The sequence below is a fragment of the Sciurus carolinensis genome, chromosome 8 (genome assembly GCF_902686445.1).
Source record: "Sciurus carolinensis chromosome 8, mSciCar1.2, whole genome shotgun sequence".
NCBI classification, from domain to species: domain Eukaryota; kingdom Metazoa; phylum Chordata; class Mammalia; order Rodentia; family Sciuridae; genus Sciurus; species Sciurus carolinensis.
Window position 1 is genome coordinate 138,714,151 of NC_062220.1, and position 22,417 is coordinate 138,736,567.

General features: G+C 60.8%; 1 protein-coding gene across 1 annotated transcript in view; it reads left to right on the forward strand.

The window, feature by feature from the left end:
• Tmem132b (transmembrane protein 132B) overlaps positions 1-22,417 on the forward strand; it is a 339,703-nt gene that overhangs the window by 115,465 nt on the left and 201,821 nt on the right. The window contains exon 2 of the mRNA XM_047559883.1: positions 3,061-3,952. Within this exon, the coding sequence (XP_047415839.1) occupies positions 3,061-3,952 (892 nt within the window). The remainder of the gene's footprint in view (positions 1-3,060; positions 3,953-22,417) is intronic.

A 22,417-nucleotide genomic window follows, 5' to 3' on the forward strand; every position in this document is an offset into this window, starting at 1 on the left:
CGCCTGCTGTGGAGGCCGGAAGTGGGCTCGGCTACGGTAAAGAGAGGAGGCGCAGAAGCAAATGTCTCGCCCATCCATTTTCAAGAGGCGTGAAATTCCTTCCGCAGGCGATAAAGGAAGAAGCCAGTCACGGGGAAACCAGGGCGTGGCGAAGTGTGCGGCCATTGAAGTCGCTTTTCCACATCCGAAAGTCCGTCCGAATTAAAACCTGGCCCTGGACTTGCCTTAAATTTGATGAGAAGGTACAATGTGAACCTCTCACGTCCAGATCTGCTGGACCGGAGATGCAGGACCTGCCATCTCCCTGGGACGGGGGTCCTGCTGCCGGCCACTCCCGGGCGGGTTCGCCTGGAATGTAGCCCCCTGGTTTGGAGGGGCAGAGGAAGCAGCCCAAAAACCCGCTTGAGTGTCCTCGGAAAGGCGGGAAGGGCGCCCCTGTGTCGCTGGACGCTGTCAAAACTCGATCTCCCCTCGGCGGCGGCCCCAGCTGAGGGCTCCCCTGGCTGAGGCTGCTTCTTGTCCGTAGTTCCTTCCTCCGCTCGGCTGTGACCCAGACGCGCCCCAACCTGGGAGGCACGTGCCCGTGGGGAGCCGTCTAAGTGTGTGGTCAGGCCGGGGTCCCACGGCGGGGGCCCGGAGGCCTTCCTGCTCTGTGAGCGTGCGTGCGTTTCTGCTGGACACTGCCCTCGAGCGGAGATCGGGGTTTCCGAGACTCAGATGACCTGTGGCATCACCCCTTAATGATGGGTTCTGAGGGAGCGTCCGGCGTGCTGCCCATCCTGCTGCTGACCAGCATCCTTGCCAGTGACTCCTCCTGGTCACTTGGCGATTTCCTCAGAAGGATACCTGGGTGGGGACTCCTGCGTTTTGAAGGGTCTTGGCGATCAGTTTCCTGATTGCTTTGAATTGAGAGCTGGGTCTTTCTCTAGAGGTTGCCCATTCCTCGGGCAGAAGGCAGGTCTACCTGGTCCCTGTGAGGTCCTCAGAAGCCACAGAGCTGGGGACATAGCAAGCAGATAGTAACCGCAGCTGGGTAAATAACGGCAGGGATGAACATGTGGCTACCGTCCTCTGCTAGTTAACACGACACAGGGATGGCCGTGCTGACCTCGCTGAGGCCCGGCCTCCCATGCCTCCCTGGGGAGAGGATGTGCCAACCCCAAGTTGCGTGTCTGTTTTCAGCATCTCCTAATTAGAATTTTGTCACCCTGCAGAAGAGGAAAGTTCGCTAGAAACAGTCCTTTAAAAAGGCAAAGAAAACGATGCCAATCAAGAGAAGTCCCTTTCGCGGGATTTGTAATGGCTGCAGAAAAGCGAGTTCCCGGGCGGGGGGCCAGGGGTGGCGTTTATTTGCCTTGTAGCCCCTCACGAGGCCACAGGGTAGACGCTGCTGTCAGGTTCCACTGCCTCTTGCATCGGTCGGAAACTTGGGCTCTGCTGGCAGAGGTTTGTTTCAGGACAAGAGGGGGAAAAAACCTCTGTTCCTGGCTGACTTGCTGCCCTGGTTCCTGGTGGGCTGTCTTCACTTTGAAAAAGCTGGCTGGCTTTTGGCTGTTTGCATTTTCCCATTTGAAAGAGGCAAAACACAGGCCAGTGTGCACAGCCGCACACACCTGCGTCTGAGTTCTGTGAGTGCATTGTAGATTTTCATGGACAAAACCATCCTCGAGTCTTGTCACACACTGAAAGGAGAAACGCTGAAAGGGTCAAGAGCAAAAAAACCTTCCTCTTTTGGGCTTCACAGATACCCAAACATAAATACATATGCATTTAAAGGTATATACATATATGTTTCTTAATCTCTTCCCCGAGTAGGATCATATGAGACTGTCTGCTTTCTGTTACTGCAGCAGATTACCTGAGACGGGGTGACTTATAAGGATTGGAGGTTGATTTTGGCTGGTGGTTCTGAGAGCATAGCATGGTCCCGGCCTCCTGCCGCTGTGATTCATGGCAGAGAGGGAAGGGCAAGCGGTTGCACCCGGAGAAGGAAGAGACTCTCAGCTACCCTCCCCTCAGGGAAGGCGGGCATCTGCCAGGCCCCCCACATCCCGAGTGCCCCCCACGGGGCTCCACTGCCCAACACGGCCACGGGGGGGAGGCGAGCACACTCAAGCTGTGGCAGTGGCCACTCATAATTCATGTTTTATGTTTCACGACACAGCGTGGACGTCCCTCGCGAGTGTCCGTGCTTTCATGTTTAAGTGCCTTCAGGAACCGCAGTCCGCGCCCCTCTAGCGGTCTGCGCTCCGCTGGAGCGTCATCAGGCTGCCTCTTGGTCAGGCTTCAGTCTGGATAAAGTGACATCTGATGACAGGGACAGGCACCTGTTGGCGGATCTTCCCTGTAGGCCAGTGTGCTCCTCAGAGCTTCCTGCTCACTGGCTCACGGGCGCTCACCGCAGCCCAGTGAGCTGGAGTCCGCGATTCTAGCCTCCTTTACCGTGGACACTGGAGGCACAGAGAGGTGAGGTAACTGGCAGTGGGCAGCTCAGCCAGGACACGGCCGGGCCGGGATTCGAGCCCTGGCGTCGGCTCCAGCGCACACTGGAAGGTCTGCTTGTGGTTCTCTCTGAGGTGGCCAGTGGCCTCGTGGAGAGCTGTTTAGGCGTCCCCCTGTGTTTCAGGAGGAGAACTTTCTAGAAGTGGAATTGCCCAGCCAGAGCTCCGTGCTCCTTCCGGCGATTCTGGATGAGTCTAGTGTCCCCATTGTGCCGCCTGCGGGAGGGAGAGCAGCCTGAGCAGCCAGGCCCGGCGGCTCTGGTGGGGCCCGAGTGGGAGCCGCCGCGGCGGGTGCCGTCTGTGCTCCGCAGGGTGATGGGCGACGAGAGGACCCGGGCCCTGGGTGTGGGGCTGGCGAGAACTGGAGGGGTGACATTCGACCTTGTGGCAGGGCCACGGCTTCAGAGGCCACGGGGCTCCGCCCCGGCCCCGTGTGTGGGACGCTCCTGCAGACACACTGGGTGGAGTCCCAGGGCCTCCAGTGGCCGCGGGCGGGCGGTTGGCTACCTGGGGACCCAGCAGCACAGGCCTGACTCTCGGTTTGCTCTCCTTCTCGCAGTGGCCGCGGGCCGAGGCGCTGCGGACGGCCTGCAGAGGTTCTCCTCGCTGCCTGCCTTCCTGCCCGCCAGCCTGCGCGTCTCCGGCGCAGAGGCGGCCTTCTTCCTGAAGGAGGCCAAGCAGGACCTCACACGCAACTCCAGCCTGCGGGCCCGCGCCGGGGCCTTCTTCGTCCACCGGGCCCGGAGCCCGCCTGCGGTCAACGCCAGCTACGGCCCCTTCTGGGTGGAGAAGCCGGTGCCCCCGGAGCTCCTGCTGGTGCCCACGCCCTTTGGGGACCTGGAGAAGTTCCCCTTCAACTGGCGGCTGAAGGCCCACATCCTGGACAGCTCCATCTTCTCCAACAGACCCAAGGTGCAGACCCTGTTCTACGTCACCGGCATGGGCTGGGACGCCGGCGACCCCGGGGACGACCTGCCCTGCGTCAAGATGTTCGCCTTCCCCGAGGCCAGGGAGGTGGCCGCCAGCTGCCGGCTGCAGGGGGCGCCCGGGCTGTGCGTGGCCGAGCTGGAGCTGCTGCCCGAGTGGTTCAGCTCCGGCCTGGACCTGGAGCCCGAGGAGGAGGTCCCGGCCCTGCTGGGCGGCACGGCCATGGAGCTGTTCTTCAGCCTCTTCCCGGCCGACCCGGCGGGCCAGTGTCCCCTGGAGGAGGAAGGCAAGTGGGAGAACAACATCCACGCCGGCCAGGACGGCGCCCCGCGCGCGCCCCCCGCCCGGGAGCGGATCGGCAGCGTGGTGGTCTACCCGACCCAGGACGACCTGCGGTGGTCCCTGCTGAGCCTGGATGAGAACGTCGCCCTCTCCGTCCCGCTGAACCTCATCCGCGAAGGGGACACGGCCACCTTTCTGGTCTCTCTGACCAGCGGCTCGGTGGCGGACCAGTTCACTCTCCGGTAAGAGACTTTGCCAGGTGGGGCGGAGTGGCGGGCAGCCCCGGAGACGGGTTAACGGGATGGGGTCCACCCTCGGCAGGTCAGCCGGGACTGGGGCGGTGAGGACAGAGCTCCTCCAGTGACCACTGCCCGGAGGGACGGAGCCGAAGCCCATCCCCGTGTGCAGAGGTGGGCTGGGCATTTGAAAGGCGCGAGGGGGCAGGAGAGCGGCCTCCAGGGGCAGAGAGGTGACCCGGCACCAGCGGTCAGTTGACGTGGGCGTGATGCCAGCCGTGTCTGCCCACGCTGTCCTCCTCGGAGACTGGACGGCAGAGCCCTGTCCTTCCTGATGACTCCTTTTCAAAGGAGCCGTACAGCCTGCTTCTGAGGGGTCAGGCACCCATGCGGCTGCAGGTCCTTTTAAGCAAATGCTCCAAGAAACGGGGTTCAGGTGCCGTCATCGCGTGTGGGCGGCTAGGCAAGCTGCGGGCCCTCCCGGCCAGGCCTGGCCTCCCCAGCTCTCCCAGGGGCCCGTGGGCTTTGCTGCTGCCGGGCACCCTGCTGACCAGGCACCTGCTGAGATCTCTGCGGTTCTCTGTGCAGAGTGGGACCCTCCCAAACAGGAGGAGAGAGAAGACACAGGCCGGGCAGAGGGCCTCCTGGAAAGGGCTGGGTGGCGGGTGGGCACTCTGGGCCATGTCCACCCCGGGGGCTTCCCAGGTCTGCTGGTGCAGCGTGAAAGCAGCCTCAGTGAGCGGGTGGGGCTTGTCCCAGTACAACTTTATGCACAAGAGCTCGCGGAGGCCGGAACCTGGCTGCGAGCCCTAGGTTGCGACCCCTGTGTGGAGTCCAAGCACCGGTAGGGAGGACCGTGAGGCTCAGGAATCCGAGCCGAGTGTGTGCGTGTTGCACAGGGGCAGAGAGGGCCGCCTGGAGCTGGCCCTCGCAGGAGGAGTGGAGTCTGGGGTGGAGGAAGGAGTGGTTTAAAGGCGAGGGGACACCCAGGAGGAGGCAGACACGCAGGCATGTTCAAGGCAGGAACGCAACGTGAAGAGTGGGTCGCTGGGAGACTCAGGCAGGAGGCCTCTGACCTCCAACATTGGGGACGTCACAGGCCCCCACACGGCCCCCCGGGATGTCAGGCAGTCCCTAAGCCGCACACCAGAGCAGTCCCATCAGGGAGTCCCCGTTTCCAGGTGCGTGAAGAGCCTCTGGGACAGTGTCCTTCCGTGAGGGGACTGAGCAGCCTTCAGTGAGGGGGTGGAGGCTCGTGTTAGGAGGGTCAAGTGACGATGCGTGTGTGGGTCGTGGCTGACAGGCTCCCGGTAGGAGTAGGACGTGCTGAGACTGCCCCGTGCCAGCCGAGTGCCCTCCTCAGTTGGCTGGGATGGACGGGGGACCCGTCTCCTGGGGTGGCTGTGGGGACGGAATAAGTCAGGGAAGCTCCGAGAGCCAGGGGCCTGAGCCGTTCGGCAGCTGACAACGTGGACAAGCAACCCCAGGGCCAGCAGGCTGGTTCTGGGGTGTGAGTTCCAGAAGGGGCCTTCTCTGTGGCCTGAGTCTGACCAGGGGGCCTGCTGGCTCACGCCTGCTCCAGGTGGGGATCCACGCGCGCCCCAGGCAAGCCGGCCCGCGTCCCTCTCTGAGTGCTCCCAGCCGCCGCGCAAGGCCTCACTCCCGTCCATTCCATGGTGTGGAACCTGAGGCTCAGGGAGGGAGGCTGGGTCCTGACGGAGGCCAGGCACCGGGAGGTGGCGGGATTGGGCCATGGGCCTCCGTGCGTGGTTGGGCCCCTGTCTTACACAGCCGGGCTGCTCTGCTCGTCTGCATGGGGCCCCGGCCTCACCACGAGGGCACCTGAGGGTCTGCTGTAGGTAACGGTCAGAGGGAAACGCGTCGAGATGGCGGAAGTATGCGGAGCAAGCGGAGCTCCCTGCAGAGCTGGCCCTGGTGGGGTGTCGCACTACCCCTGTGCTTGGCGGAGACTCCAGGGCAGACAGAGGCGCGGGGGCTGGCACGGGGAGGAGAGGGCAGCCCTGAGCTTGGGTGGAGGCTGGGCAGAGGCGTGGGGGCTGGCACGGGGAGGAGAGGGCAGCCCTGAGCTCGGGTGGAGGCTGGGCAGAGGCGTGGGGGCTGGCACGGGGAGGAGAGGGCAGCCCTGAGCTTGGACGGAGGCTGGGCAGAGGCGTGGGGGCTGGCACGGGGAGGAGAGGGCAGCCCTGAGCTTGGACGGAGGCTGGGCAGAGGCGTGGGGGCTGGCACGGGGAGGAGAGGGCAGCCCTGAGCTCGGGCGGAGGCTGGCCTGGTAGCTGGAGCAGGTTGGCAGAAGCAGCCTTCACGGTGGGCCTGGGAGCGCCTTCGGCCTGCCTGCTGGGAGTTGGAAGCAGAGGCCAATAGCCGGGGGAGCTGGGAGCCCTCATGCTCTGGCCACCCGGCTGATGGCCACAGTGGCCGAGGCCCGAGTCCTGGCCAGGGTGCTGCACAGTGGTCGTCCATTCTGCTGCCCTGTGGCGCCTGACCATGTCCCTCTGGAATGCACCCTCTGGAAGCGTCTTCAGGCCCCGGGAGAGGTGCTGACCTTCCCACCTGAGGGACTCTTCCAGCGTGTCCTCCCTGGACGAGACGGGACAGGCTGCACTCTGGCTCCATGAGGCCTGGACCAAAGCCCGACTGTGCTCGGGATTGGCTCAGGTCTCCTCTCAGTGCTGTGGACATGGGCAGGGCCAGCGGGGGCCATGCTCAGGCCTCTCGTTGCTGTCCCCACCGAGCGCTGCAGCAGGGACCCTGTGAAGGACAGTGAACTTGGTTCTCCCCCAGTGCCGAGGTGACCTTTGGAAACATGGGCCTTGAAACGCCTGTGGGCAGAGGCCCGTGGGCGTGGCGTGGACGGAGCTGGGGGGACGGCACCAGGCTGGAGACAGGGCCGGTCCTGTGACTCCCCAGAGACTTTGAAATGCTAGGGTCTCTCAAAGGCAGCATCTCCCAGACCAAGTGCGATCCTGGAACCTTATCCCTGCTTCCTTAAACAGCCTTCCTTGGTCCACGCAGACAACCTGTTGGGCTGGCCTTTCAACCGGTAGGCAGGGGATCCCAGTGGTTCAGATGCGGACTGCAGAGCCATGGGGTCAGATCCTGGTGCTGCTGCAAATCAGCTGTGTGACTTTGCAAAGGTTACCTGATCTCTCTGTGCCATGGTTTCCCCATCTGCAAGTGAAGACTATTTATTTCAATATGTAGTGTGCAAGCAAGTGAGGGTAACTGGCAGATCCATCACCTGAAACACTTATTCTGGGCATTGAGAACTTTCAAAACCCTTTCTCATCAGCTATTTTGAAGTATTCTGTCAGTTTTCAATCACCCCACATGCCACACAGAACATTAGACGTCACTCATAGTGTCCAGCTGCACCCGGGCCATCAGCCGTCCTCTCTCCCCCGCCTCCTTCCCTCCTGGCTTCTATGGAATCTGCTCTTCCAGAGCCACATGCAGATGAGAATGTGCCCTTTTGTCTTTGTGTGCCTGGCTCACGTCACTTCACCTCAGGTCCTCGGGGGCCAAGTGCGTTGCTACCGAGGAGAGAGTCTTGTGCTTTTCAGGGCTGAATGCTATTCCATCGTATAGTGTGTACCACGTTTTCTTTTCCACCCGTGCATGTTCCATATCTTGGCTGTTGTGAAAAATGCAAATCACAGCCACCTGTTTGATGAGTGTACCCCAGGTGGTACCAGACTTCCAGGCTTTTTTCATCTTTTCCCAGATAAAACTCAGGTTTTCCTTGAGAAAACTGTGCCTAGACACAGGTGCTCTGGAACCTGCGTGGGGGGAGCCCAGATCCAGCCTAGAGCTCGGAGCTCACGTGTCCAGAGCGCAGAGACGGGCAGGCGATGGTGTCCCAGACAGACGGACCCTGTGCAGCGTGGGGGCCCCGGCTCTGGGTGGTCCTGGGCCGAGCTCCCCCCGCCCGCCTCCTTGGCCCCACCAGACGGGGAGGCCCTGTGGGAGGCACTGGAGGTGGGTAGGAGCGAGGCTGGCCCAGGTGTCCAGGGTGCTGTGAGTGAAGGGGACTTGCTTGTGCTAAAGGTGCCGTCTGAGGTTGTGGCTTTGGGAGTCGAGTGTCCCTAGGTCACGGCCGAGGCCAGTCACTTGGTGACCTCCTGGCCGTGCCAAGCCCCACTCGGGTTCCTTATCGCTTTAACCTCGCAGTCCCTGGAGGAGGCCGGGCCCCGTGTCCAGGCCTGCTCTGCAGGTGCGGAGACCTCCCTGCCCTGTCCCGGGCGGTCCCACGCCCCTGGCGCAGGAAGGTGGGGTGCCACCTGTGTGGGGGGCCTCGTTTGGCCTGGCCTGGCCACAGGACAGCTGGTGCCCTGGTTGGGGGCGGCTACCCGGATCCTGTCTGGGTAGAACGGGCTCAGGGCCCCGCTGCCTCCCGACTGTGCCCTCCTGGTCCCTGCAGTGCCCACTCACTCCTGTGCTGGGGTCGACTGCGGTCACCTCCTGTCACCTGTTTGGAGTGTTGATCTGAAAACAGGCTCCGAGGAGCTGCGTGTGTCCTGGTGACGCTTTCTACCATGGTCACACCTCACACACGCTCAGTGCGCAGAGCAGCAGAGCTGACCGTGGGCCACGCCGTCCAGTGGCCTCTGGGAGTATCCATCCCCTTGCTGTCCAGCGACCCCCAGGCATGTCCATCCCCACACTGACTAGTGGCCTCTGGGAGTGTCCATCCCCTTGCTGTCCAGTGGCCTCCAGGAGTGTCCATCCTCACACTGTCCAGTGGCCTCCCGGAGTGTCCTTTTCCACACTGTCCAGTGGCCTCCAAGAGTGTCCATCCCCATGCTGTCCAGTGACCTCCAGGAGTGTCCATCCCACTCTGTTTCCGCTGGCCCTTGGAGCAGCTCTGCAGCCATGTCCTCGACCCAGTCACCTGTCAGCATCCCTCTGGGCCAGAGACCGGTGCCCAGGGCCTGGGGCCTCGCTGCTGGGCCTGGGCCCAGGTTCCTCTGTGTGAGGCGACTTGGTGGCCCCTTCCTCACGGACACGCCAGAATGGACTGAGCACACAGGGACGCAGAGGGGCTCCCGCGGGCCAGCGCTCACTCCTGACACCGCCGTCGCTGCTTCTTGCCGGCTTTGTTACTGTGCCGCGGCCGCCAAGCTGCGGGGCCGACTCGCCTGTCTCCACCTCCTGCCCGTGTCTTGCCTGGAGGTTCGCACGTCTTAGGTGCACCTGGAAGTCTGACAATAACTGAACCAGGAAGAGAGTGAGGTTTTCTCAGGCTTAGGAGCCAGCCCGGAAGGACTCCAGTGTCCAACAGGTTCCTAAGCGACAAGGTCGGTCCTCAAACCGTGGCAGAGAAGCAGCAGGGAAAGCAGGAGAATGAGCTCGCACAGCCGGGAGGCCGCGAGGCCCGGGCTGTGTGCTGCAGAGGGACCAAGCAAGGGCCGGGGGCTCTCCACACCTGCACAGGGACATCGTCGGCAACTTTAATATGGTGTTTGGTGGACTCTGGAGATAAAGCCAGATTGGAGGGGCCTGGGGATAGGTGACCTGAGGGTCAGTTCTTGCAGGGACCAAGGTCAGCTGCACAAGGAGAACCCTGACCTCACCAAGACAGGCTCGTGTTGAAGGCCAGAATGGCCACAGGGAGGTGTTGGTTCCGTGGAGCGAGGGTGTCTGAGCATCAAGGATTTTACGACTCTTGGACTTTTCCTCATTATTACAAGGTGGCTGCCACGGTCACGGCCATCAGGTCTACACTTCACTAAGAAGGAAGGAAGGGGAGACGGGGCGTGAGCCATGTGCACCCGAGCCTGCTCCCCTTTAGCACACACTTTCAGAAGTGCCCATCGACACCTTCTGACTGTCGCTCGATGGCCAGGCCACTCCTGCGCCCAAACCCGTCCCCCGGGGGGTGGAGAATGCAGGTTCAGCTATCGCTCGGCATCTCTGGGGAGCTGGGCCCGGGCCTTCCTTGGATGCAGAGTCCCACGATGCTCCTGTGAGAGGGCAGGGTGTGCGGAGGGCCTACGCACACCCTCCGGTGGACTCTGCGCCCCTTGGGATCGTTGTGGTACCCGAGGCAGCGCAGACTGTGAGGAGGCGCCGGCTGCATCGTCGGGCCACAGGGGAGACGGGCGGGTGCGGTTAGTTTCTGCACAGGTTTGGTCCTCGGTTGGTTGGATTCGGATCCAGGGATGCGGAGGGCTGGCTGCCTGTGTGGCCGGGCGTCCTGCCGGCCCCTCCTGCCCACGTCACGGTTCCCCGCGAGGGGAGAGTGGAGCCTGGGTGTCAGATGAGCCAGCGTCTGCACACGACAGTGGCTCTCCCTGTGGCCCAGCGGTGCTGGGGGCGGGGAGTGTGGTGCGGGGTCTCGGGCGGCGCTGTGTGTTTAGTGCTGGGGTGGAGCTCAGAGTCCAGATGGCGAAGTGGGAGGTGTCCTGGGCCTGAAAGGCCTCTCCACGGATCTCCAAGACACACCGGGCAGTGAGATCACCGCTCCCGTCGGAGAATTCCGTGGAAGAGAAGATCCAGCCGCTGCGTCGCGCGTGTGTAGATCTGCTGTGCGTGATTGGTTCACGCGGCAGGAGTCCAGGGCGGGCGCAGCGAGCACCTCGAGGGAGACCTGCGGGGACAGTGTTCGTCAGGGACGTAGCCCACGCGTCCTGGCCGGGAGGGTTTGCGGGTGCCGCCCTCCTGGCACTCAGGGAGCAGAGCACTCCTCTCTCCATCGGTTCTGCTAAAATGGAAGCCTGGTCTCCACCTCCTCCCTTTAGATCTGGTCCAGACCCTGGGGCTTGATGGTGACAGGCGAGCAGCACGCAGGCCGGGCTTTGGCTGGGCGCCGGGCAGGAGGGGACACGGCTGAGGCAGGAGGTGTCGGGGGCCCTGAGCCACGGTGGGAGCTGGCGTTCCTGGTCCTCGAGCGAGGCTGGGGTGTGGACGGGCTCAGGACTCAACTCCAGCCCTGGCCCTGTGCCCAGGCGCGTTCCTGCCACTGCTGGGTGCCCACTGGGCCTCAGGAGTGGGCACTGGGCTGCCTGGCACAGCCTCCTGGGTCGCCGTCAGGCCAGGAGCCCAGGCCGGGGAGCACGTCCGCCTTTGTCCCAAGTGCAGGTGGAAGTTCTCCCTTTGCATCCCCGCAGCGCAGCGTGGGTCGGATGGACACTGCTTCCTAAGCTGCAAGGGAGCCCGCACCTCAGCCTTCTAGATCACAAGGCAAGAGGGCACTGCGGGGTCCATCCTGCTCCACCCACCCCGGGGACAGCGGTAACCACCAACGCCCTTCAGGTTCCTTGTATCTGGATCCCTGAAATTCTAAGCCAGCCCCACCCAGTCTCCCTAACCCACAGGGCCGTGGCTTGACCCTCTAAAGAGAGCAGTCTGACAGTCACAGAGCGAAGCCCACGCGGGTCACGGCGGGATACATCCTTCCCTGAGGGTCTCTTGGGGAGGAATCACGCGGAGGCGTTGACAGCAAGAACCGTCCACGGCTTAGCAGGGGTCGGTGGCGGGCTGGGGCGGGCTCAGCGGTGGAGACTGTTTCTGGGGTCAAGGACCTTGCGGAGTGCTTTGCGGGTTCTGCTCGGGGGGCTCTTGGAAGCCCACAGCCTTCCCTCTCTGCTGCTTCATCTCCTGGCCCCTCACATCCTGGCTTCCCTGCCCGGAGCTCCTGAGCCGGGTGGAAGGTCCTCAGCACTCTGCCTTCTTGGTTGTCCCCAAGGCCGGGATACGGAACCGCCTCCTGCCTGAGCTCGTGATCTTTAAGGGGCTTTCTGCACCCAGCTGAGAAACAGGCAGCTGAGCAGCTTGAGGAGGTTAGAAAAACTCCAGAAATCCGCCCCGAACACAGTCCGTAAGGACCATGACCGCAGGCACCTTGCACTCTACCAGCTTCTTCAGGACGTTCAGACGAAGGGAACAGAGAGCGATGTCATAGAGAGAGTGATGTCACACAGAGTGATGTCACACAGAGTGATGTCACAGAGAGCAATGTCAGTGATGTCACAGAGAGTGATGTTACACAGTGATGTCACAGAGAGCAATGTCACAGAGTGATGTCACAGAGTGATGTCACACAGAGTGATTCACAGAGAGAGTGATGTCACAGAGAGATGTCATAGAGTGATGTCAAGGAGAGAGTGATGTCACACAGTGATGTCACAGAGTGATGTCACAGAGAGATGTCACAGAGTGATGTCATAGAGAGCGATGTCACAAAGAGATGTCACAGAGTGATGTCACAGAGAGCAATGTCACAGATGTCACAGAGTGATGTCAAGGAGAGAGTGATGTCACAGAGTGATGTCACAGAGAGCGATGTCACAGAGAGATGTCACAGAGTGATGTCAAGGAGAGAGTGATGTCACACAGCGATGTCACAGAGGGCGATGTCACAGAGAGTTGTCACAGAGTGATGTCAAGGAGAGAGTGATGTCACAGAGAGTTGTCACAGAGTGATGTCAAGGAGAGAGCAATGTCACAGAGAGTTGTCACAGAGTGATGTCAAGGAGAGAGCGATGTCACAGAGAGAGTGATGCCACAGAGGGAGTGATGTCACAGAGAGAGAGTGAAGTCACAGAGTGATGTCACACAGAGTGATTCACAGAGCAACGTCACAGAGAGATGTCACAGAGTGATGTCAAGGAGAGAGCGATGTCACAGAGTGATGTCAAGGAGAGGGTGATGTCACAGAGAGAGTGATGTCACAGAGGGAGTGATGTCACACAGTGATGTCACAGAGAGTGATGTCACAGAGAGTGATGTCACAGAGAGAGTAAAATTAAGGAAATCCAAAGCTTTAAGAGGGGATGGTGGACAACACCCTACCTGGCAGTAAACTGTGGACCCAAGGCCACCCTCCTGGGTTTCCAGTGGGCAGGTCAGCAGTGCACTGGGCCATGACTGGGCTGGTGGAGGTGTGATTGGCCAGGAGCTGGCGGGGGTAGCGGACGGTGAGGGAGGAAAGACACCACCGTGGGACTCGGGGGCCCTGGCTGTGGAGGAGGTGGGGAGCTCCAGCGGACTCAGGGTGTCCGGAAATGGCCCTCATTTCCCTTCAAGGGCTGTTGCTTGCCCGCAGTTTTCCCCAGAGAGTCTGTGGCTGGGAAGGGCTCCTGGAGAAGGATGGCGTGGGATGAGAGGCAGCCCTGAGCTGAGGACACCCACCTGCCCCTGCCGTCGAGGTGGACGCGGGTGCTGGATACGGGCAAAGAGCATCCTGGGCGCCGGAAACCGGGATTCCCAGGGCAGAGCCCAGTGCTTGCAGGGCCGAGGGTCAGGTGCTGTGCAGGGGAGGTCACTCTGGAGACTCTTCCCAGAGGCACGACGGCTCTCAGGCCTCGCTGACCGACATACGTTTGCTCAGCAGGCTCTTCGCATTGACCTCCTGAGGGGCTTGTGGTTGGGAGTAGAGTGACCGTCTCCAAAGCCCGACAAACCCTCCGCGTGGTGCCGGGGCAGCCGCGAGAAGGCCCGGCGGCTCGTCAGCCTCCCCCTGAGCCGGGGATGACCGTGGCTTCTAAGAGGCCTGAACTTGGGCCATGCCTCGTGTGTCCCGAGGTTAATCTGGAGGCCTCATTTCCAGCAAAGCCGTTGTAGCTATTGTTCTTAAACAGCCTGGCCACCTCCTGGCCACTGGATCTAATTGTTCGGAGAAGCAGGCTACTGCCTTTGAGATGGATCCCAATTTGGGGGTTAGAACCCCTAAAGCGAAACCCAGCCTTTTATGTCTCTACACTGTGAGAGGGTTTTGTAAGGCACGGAAGGCCCAGAGCCGGGACCCAGCTTAGTCTTTAATTGGTCAACGCCCTTTGACGCCCGGCAGTCCCGTGGGAGGCTCCTTCCCGCTCCTTTTCTATAAAGGTTCTGCTTTATGGGATCCGCAGCAGAATGAACGCCTAGCTCCGAGGGCAGTTCTGCCTGAGTTTGGCTCCTGGCTAATGAGACGCCTGCTCCTAATTTTGTCCACAGGTTCCTTTCTAATGGGGGGAAGGACACTCTGGGACCCAAGAAAGGAATGGGGGCAGCTGAGAGCCAAGTGTGCAAGTGAGTGAGCGGGCAGGCGAGGCAGCTCCCTGCGGGCCTGCCACCGGCGGCCGTACGGGACACGCTGGTCCTGGCAAAGGTCCAGCAGGCTGAGTCAGCCGGGAGTTGGGTTTTCCTGCCGGCCACGTTGAGGGGGACCCACGGCTCCTTCCGAGGTGTCTGTCTGGGTTTCTGTAGCCGCCAGGGTGGCATATGCCGCGGCAGCGCCAAGAAGGGCCCTGGCTCGCACCGCCACTCGGCTGCCCCCCAGGGACGGTCAGGGTGCCCAGGCTCCCTCTGGCCTTTCTGGGAGCTGCAGGCCCACAGACTGGCCCCAGGGGCTGTTGCGATTTCGAAACTTCTGGGAGGCTTTCGCTGGGGTAGCCAGAGCTGTGGACTTCAGTCCCTCACGGTTCCAGTTTGTGTCCTCTGCCTTGTCCCCATTACTACACATCTCAAAGTCCCCAGAAGCCAGAGCAGTGGTCAGTTTTCTCCTGACATCAGTGACGAAATCCAGTCCTCTCAGGGGTCTCCCCCTGTGGAGTTAGGTTACCTTTTCTAGAAGCTTCTGTTGGCCTGTTTGGAGGAACAGCTGGATTCCCCTCCTTCCCTGAGGGATCTCTTGGACTCGCCACCGTTGGGTCTGGTGTGAGACAGGCCCTGCCCTGGGGAGCCCCTCTCAGGGGGAAGCCTCACCAGCTGCTTTGCGTGGCCCCAGGGAAGGCCCTTCTGCTCCCCTCCCAGGGGGACAGTCCACCAGCTCCCCTCCCCTTCCTGTCGGGAAGAGCCGCTCCCCAAAGCCTCTCAGCCTCCCCAGGGACTGGGAGGTCCGAGGATCTGCAGAGGCGCCACCCTCAGCCCTGGCCGGGGGACGGCCACCCGGGATTCGCTTCCTGCTTCTCCTCGGCCTTTTTGGACGTACTTGATCTTCCTGCCGGTCGCCTCTCCAGACGGTTTCCCATAAAATCCTGCCTTTTGCAAACCACAACCATGCAGTGAACAGAGGGATGGCGGAGGCCCGGGAGGTGCTGTGGCCCTGCCGCCAGCCCCGGTCACTTGCTTGACTTTAGGCGAGGTTGGTCTTCACGTAAAGGGGTGGCTTCATCTGCTCTTTTAGTCACACTTGGCCGTAGGATTCATTCCGACACAATCGCGAAGCCCTGGAAGGTGGCTTCTGTGTCTCGGTCCCAGTGCGTCCCTCCCTCCCCTCCTCCTTCCGTCGTCCCCTTCCCTCTGGCTCCTGGTCGCCTGCTGTTTACTGGGAGTTTTCTTTTTAATCAGCGTTTCTGGATCCACCTGAGCTGGCTCAGCCCTGGGTTTAGGTGCCTCTCCTTGGTTTCCGCCCACCGCGTGGCCGTCATTTGTACCTGTGTCTGGGAAACCCGGGGACTCTCATGGAGCCAGTCAGTTTCGAATCCTGTCGTTCTGGGGGGTGTTTGCAGTCGCCGTAGGAAACGCGGTCACACCCTGGTCCTAGGACTGTCCATCTTCAAACGGGAATGCCTGTCGGGAGCCAGCAAGGGCTACAGACGGGACAGTGACCACCTGTCGTCCCGCAGCCCCCGCAGCCGCAGACGCGCGCTAAACCTTCAAATGACAGCCACACCGCAGCTGGTGGGGCGCGGGCCAGGAGGCCGGGAGCAGGTAGGCCAGGACTGGCCACGCCAGGCCTTCCCAGGGTCCAGAAGAGACGAGGTGCTGGCAGAGTGGGAGGGAGCCGGGGAGAGGAGAGGACACAGGTCCCAGCTCACGGCCAGCTCGTCCACCTGGGCCACAACTTCTTCGGGGGACCCATCCTGTGTCCTGGTGGTGGCTTCCAGGGTGGAGAGCCTTCCGGTCAGGGGACTGGCCCCTTCTATACCACAGAGGCCTCTTCCCACCCGGGGCCCTGACGCAAGTGGTGCTGAGGCAGGAGAGTGAGAGCGAGGGGCAGAGAGGAGAGAAGCGCGGAGGAGGGAGAGGCAGGGCCAAGGGGGCGGAGAGGGAGAGGGAGGCCTGCCGCAGGACGGGGACACCAGGCTCGCTGTCTGCCCCACGCCCAGCTGGTCCTGGCCCCCTGTTCCTCTCAGTGACCTGCAGGTCACCAAAATGATGCCGGATGCAGGACCTTTCGACCTGACGGTGAAGAAAACAAAACCAAGACAGGCGAGCGAGCATGCAGGCCGGGCTCTGGCTGGGCTCCCGTGCAGGAGGGGACACGGCTCAGACAGGAGGCGTCAGCCGGCCCCTGAACTACAGCAGGGAGCTGGCGTTCCTGGCCCCTCCAGGGCTGGGCTGTTGGCCGGCTCAGAAGACTCGACCCCAGCACCTGGCCCTGTGCCAAGCACGTCCCACACTGCTGGAGGGACACACGACCCTGCCTGGCCACGCAGAGCTGGCCCTGGTTGGGGTGGCCCCAGCCTCCTGGGTCTCCCTTGGGCCACCAGCCCAGGCCCAGGAGCGCATTCACCCTGTGTCCCTGTGGTGGTCCCCGGCTCTGAACCACCATTATTACTGTATCTAGACAAGATCTCAGAAAAGACTGCACTTAAAACCAAGAAGGAGGAAGATAGTGAATGACATAATCTATAATTTAAACGTTAGATAAATGATTTAATTACGTTTCTTCCTATGCGGGTGGTCTAAAGCTACAAAACTTGGCAAGAAGTTTAACATGCGGTCCTCTTTGTTTTTAGAGAATTTTACTCCAACTTCAGGTCTAGCGTGGATCCCAGCGTATTTTAACTAACTGAATTTATGCAGAGTCTTTGATGATAGCTCTGCAGACAGGGTTGCTGACTTGGCGGACCCTGTGCTCCTCTAGGACCAGCAGTCGCTGGAGCTGGTGGAGGGTCCCTGGAGTTGGATTAAATTTGGAATAAGAAGACTTGCCACTTGCCCCCAGGGTCCAAGCAGTGACTTGCGGCAATGCACTTGCACCTGCTACTTTACACATAGATGGGCCGTCTCCCTCCAAGTGGGGAATCAAAGCCTTTTCCGGGACGCTTGCCACATTGGGTTTTGCCAAAGGAACTTTCTGCCTGGCCTTGGGATGGAGGTGTCAGGCTCACTTTGTCCAGAGGAAAGAAGCAGAAATAAAGATGCACATTTTGCATTGGTTGGATTGCAATCCAGAGGCTTCACATGCAGTATTTGAACACTCACACACTGCTGGTGGGATGCAAATTGGTGCAGCCACTCTGGAAAGCAGTGTGGAGATTCCTCAGAAAACTCGGAATGGAACCACCATTTGACCCAGCTATCCCACTCCTCAGCCTATACCCAAAGGACTTAAAATCAGCATACTACAGAGATACAGCCACATCAATGTTCATAGCAGCTCAATTCACAATAGCTAAGCTACAGAACCAACGTAGATGCTCCTCAACAGATGAATGGATAAAGAAACTGTGGTATATATATATATTGATGGAATGTTACTCAGCCTTAAAGAAGAATGAAATTATGGCAGTTGCAGGTAAATGGATGCAGTTGGAGAATATCATGCTAAGTGAGATGAGCCAAACCCAAAGCCCAAATGCTGAATGTTTTCTCTGATATGTGGACGCTAATTCACCCTGGGGGCAGGGAAGAGTAGAGTTACTTTATATCAGGCAGAGGGGAGTGAGGGAGGGGAAGGGGCAAGGGGTAGGGATGATAGTGAGTGAAACAGACATTGTCACCTCATGTGCATGTACAACTGCATGACCCATGTGATCCTGCAACATGTACAGCCAGAAAACTGAGAGACGGCCCTCCATTTGTGTGTGATCTGGCAAGATGTATGAGCGCGTTCCGCTGTCATGTACCACTCATTAGAACAACAACAAAAAGTAGAAAGACGGGTGGGAAGGGAAAGGACCGTCTCCGCAGTGGTCTCGACTGTGGCCTTGAGCAGGACACCACAGGGCATCCCATAGTGAAGCGCCAAGCCAGTCTCCAGAAGTCGCCGGCCGCGCTTGGCCCTCTGCTCTGTGGGTCCAGCCCCTCGTCTCTGGGCTCTGGAGGCCGAGCTGCCACCTGTCCAGGCCCGTGCTCCGTCCTCTCTGCCCCTGGGATCTTCCCCCACAGCCCCGCAGGACTGGCCCTCGTTGCCCTTCACCACTCACCTGAGTGTCCCCGCTCCTGAGAGGCCTCCTGACCAGCCCTGGGCCCCCTTCGCCAGCCCCGCCGTCAGGCTGGCCTGCACCGGGAGGAGGCTCCCCGGAGTGCTCACTGGGCTGTCGCCTGTCTTCCCGCTAGAACCCAGCTCTGGGCAGCAGGGATGTGCGTCCCCCACACTGGGAACTGCCCCTGACTGGTGACAGGGACTCAGTAAGCGGGAACCAGCACACCTGTACCTGTCCCCACTGGCGCAGCCGCTAACAGACATGGCTGGAGGCCCTCGCGGCTGCACTGTCCCCAGGACTCCCGCGTCGACGCCCAGCCACCCCTTATCTCAGCACCGGCCTGTGTTTGCAGGTGGGGCCTCTGAAGAGGCGACAGGTTGAAACGGGGCCCCGGGTGGGCCTCGCCGCTAGCACGGGTCTTTGTCAGGAGAGATCAGGACTCGGGCACAGAGGCGGAGGGGAGACCTCTGCCTGAGGACACTGGGAGAAGGTGGCCGTCTGCACACCAGGGGCTCAGGGCCTCCACAGGAGGCCGGTCTGCCGGCCCTGGGAGCTCCGGCTTCTGGCTTCCAGGGCTGCGTCTCGGGTGTTTGGGAGGCTGAGGCAGGAGGGTCACTTGAGGCCCGGAGTTCCGAACTGCCTGGGCAACATGGTGAGACCCTGTCTCAAAAAACAGTGCTATGTAAGCCACACAGCCCACGAGGCTTGACTGTGGCCACCTGGAAAGCCAGCTCAGTGGCCTGCGGTGGAAAGTAACGCAACAGCCCGTGTGGCCGGTGGCGGCCAGTTCCCAGCGCTCCAGCCGCCCGCCCCCGCCTCCATTCTGTGGCACTGCGAGTTTGAGCCCCGGCTTTTAGTCTGGGGGTGGATTACTTTGTTGGTGCTGCTGCCCAGCAGGTCTATCAGACTCCGGGTCTTGCTCTGGATTTGGGGTTCCCTCTTTAGGAATTTCCCTCCGGGACTGGAGGTCTGGAGAACATGGTTGGTCAAAAGGAAAGACATGGCTGAGACCCTCCTGCACCGAGTCCTCTCCCCTGAGGCCCATCCTTCTTGGATCTGAGATGACTTTTCCACTTTAATTCTCCTGGGGTGCAGGAAATTCTAGAATCCACCTGGTTCCTCCTAACAGTCTGCAGGGTACAGAGCTCCACTTGGCTCACCCGTGAGCACGTTTCCTTCCCTGTTTTGTGGGAGAAGGGCTGCTTTTAACTAGCAGTTAGCCAGGTCCCGGAGTCCTCTGCTTCCTGCTCGGGTTCAGCTGCCCTTTCTCTCTCCCTCTCTTCCTCCCTCCCTCCCCCCTCCCTCCCTCCCTCCCTCCCTCCCTCCCTTCCTTCCTTCCTTCTTTCCTTTCTTGCGCAGACTCCCTTGGGCTTGGCACTCTTACATGCTGATCAATCTATACCCCTTGAAACTCTCTTGATAATTGTAAATACATGATGTTAAAGAAAAGAGAGAGAAGAAGAGAGAGAGAGGCCATTTGGAACTCGAATGAGAAATGAGAGGGTGGGTATTTCCAAAGCCGCACACAGAAGAAACTCAATTTTGGCAACTTCATGTTGCAGAAAAACGTGGAGAGTTAAACTTCATTTTGCAGGGGGCTGGCTCGCACAGCTGAGACCCGTAAGATCAGATAGAACATCTCCATCACCGAGCAAGTTAATAAAGCCCCTAATAGGATTTGCTGACCGTAAGAAGGACAGACCAAGCCACAGAAAGGTTTATTTATTTGCCATCTGTATGTAAATTTTGCTGGTATGGAAATTGCGTCAGGAATTGAACTGCAACGGGGTGGCACACAGGGCACTGCGATGTTTGAGTGAACGTTCACAAGAGCCGCCTGTGTGTGAACGCGCAAGGAGAGAACGTGCATCTTGGTGCTTCCTGGAAACTCAGTCTCAGACTCCTGTGGTCAAGGGCCCGGGCTCCTGGGCTAACAGGGTGCTTGCTCGAAGGCCGGGAGAGGAGCGGAGTTTTCAAGGGAACCCAAGTGCCTTATTATTAGCTTTCAGGGTCCAGGGCAGTTTGTCCTTTGGTGCCTCCCCAGGTGACTGTGTAGAGGTATATTTTGTTGCTAAAGGGCACATGTTTTTGGAGGGGATTACAGTCAGCCCTGGAAGACAGGAACGCCTTCCTTTGCTTTTTATTCTGAAAGAAACTGGACCCACTTGGAGAAACGAAATCAGGGCCCAGGTTGGTGCGACGCCAGCTCTGCTACGTAATCACCGGGCTTGTTCTGCAGCCGGGGCTGCCGGCCGTCTCCCTGTTGCCGGGGGAAAGTTTGACTCTCTGTGGGGCAGCGTTTCCATGGCGATGTGATGGGCATCCAGGGCGAGTGGCAGACTGGCTCCGTGAGCCCCACACCCAGGTGAAACCGCCTCCACCTCTCGGGAATTCTCAGTTGTGAGCGTCGTGGTGGGTGACAGTCTCAGGTGACAGTGCTCCCCAGCCAGAGCTGGGTCCCTCGCCTCCTCCCTCCCTGGTCACCAGGGAGGCCGTCCCTGACACCCCAGCCCATGGCCCTGGCTGGGAGCCTGTGGCAGGTGGCAACGTGCGGCTGAAGTCAGTCGCGTGGCTCTCTGCCTCTGGGGTACTCCGGGGTGCGCTTCCCTCGTGGACGTGACGCTGCTTTCCCTCATGTCCAGTGTTCACATGATAGGAGGGCTGAGCTGGCCGTGGAGAGGGGCCTCCCACTGGTTGGTCTGCAGGCCAGGGAAGGATGTAAACCAGAGAGCAGGCGCAGAAGAAGACGTCAAATAAGTCAACCCAGGGGTCCCCAGGACAAAGCAGAATAGAGCGGCATGGGACGGGATGCCAAAGACCAGGAGCGCCAGTGACGGCACGTGTCTCCTTAAGGGAGGAAGGAGGCCAGCCTCAGTGGAGGCCGCACTGACCCCTCCCCTCCTCCCTCTCTCCCTCCCTTCCTGTGCTGGGGATGGAACCAGGGCCTCCCACTTGCTGGGCAAGTCCTCTACCACTGAGCTACACTCCCACCCTGCCCAGCTTCCTTAGGAGTCGCATTGGTTGGCCTGAGAGCCATTTGTGCCTCTGGCAAACCACCTGGGTTTTGTGATATTCACACTCTTCTCATCCCAGGGTGTTCCTGTGGAGTGGAGGAGGGAGTGACCTTCAGGGGGCGCTGGGGTCAGGTCAGGGTGTTCCTGTGGAGTGGAGGAGGGAGTGACCTACAGGGGGCGCTGGGGTCAGGTCAGGGTGTTCCTGTGGAGTGGAGGAGGGAGTGACCTGCAGGGGGCGCTGGGGTCAGGTCAGGGTGTTCCTGTGGAGAGTGGAGGAGGGAGTGACCTGCAGGGGGCGCTGGGGTCAGGTCAGGGTGTTCCTGTGGAGAGTGGAGGAGGGAGTGACCTGCAGGGGCGCTGGGGTCAGGTCAGGGTGTTCCTGTGGAGGGTGGAGGAGGGAGTGACCTGCAGGGGGCGCTGGGGTCAGGTCAGGGTGTTCCTGTGGAGAGTGGAGGAGGGAGTGACCTGCAGGGGGCGCTGGGGTCAGGTCAGGGTGTTCCTGTGGAGGGTGGAGGGAGTGACCTGCAGGGGGCACTCAGGTCAGGTCAGGGTGTTCCTGTGGAGAGTGGAGGAGGGAGTGACCTGCAGGGGGCGCTGGGGTCAGGTCAGGGTGTTCCTGTGGAGGGTGGAGGGAGTGACCTGCAGGGGGCACTCAGGTCAGGGCGTTTCTGTGGAGAGTGGAGGGAGTGACCTGCAGGGGGCGCTGGGGTCAGGTCAGGGCGTTTCTGTGGAGAGTGGAGGGAGTGACCTGCAGGGGGCGCTGGGGTCAGGTCAGGGTGTTCCTGTGGAGGGTGGAGGAGGGAGTGACCTGCAGGGGGCGCTGGGGTCAGGTCAGGGCGTTTCTGTGGAGAGTGGAGGGAGTGACCTGCAGGGGCGCTGGGGTCAGGTCAGGGTGTTCCTGTGGAGAGTGGAGGGAGTGACCTGCAGGGGCGCTGGGGTCAGGTCAGGGTGTTCCTGTGGAGAGTGGAGGGAGTGACCTGCAGGGGCGCTGGGGTCAGGTCAGGGTGTTCCTGTGGAGGGTGGAGGGAGTGACCTGCAGGGGGCGCTGGGGTCAGGTCAGGGTGTTCCTGTGGAGAGTGGAGGAGGGAGTGACCTGCAGGGGGCGCTGGGGTCAGGTCAGGGTGTTCCTGTGGAGAGTGGAACAAGTGACCTGCAGGGGGCGCTGGGGTCAGGTCAGGGTGTTCCTGTGGAGGGTGGAGGAGGGAGTGACCTGCAGGGGGCGCTGGGGTCAGGTCAGGGTGTTCCTGTGGAGGGTGGAGGGAGTGACCTGCAGGGGCGCTGGGGTCAGGTCAGGGTGTTCCTGTGGAGGGTGGAGGAGGGAGTGACCTGCAGGGGGCACTCAGGTTGAGGGAGGGGTTTAG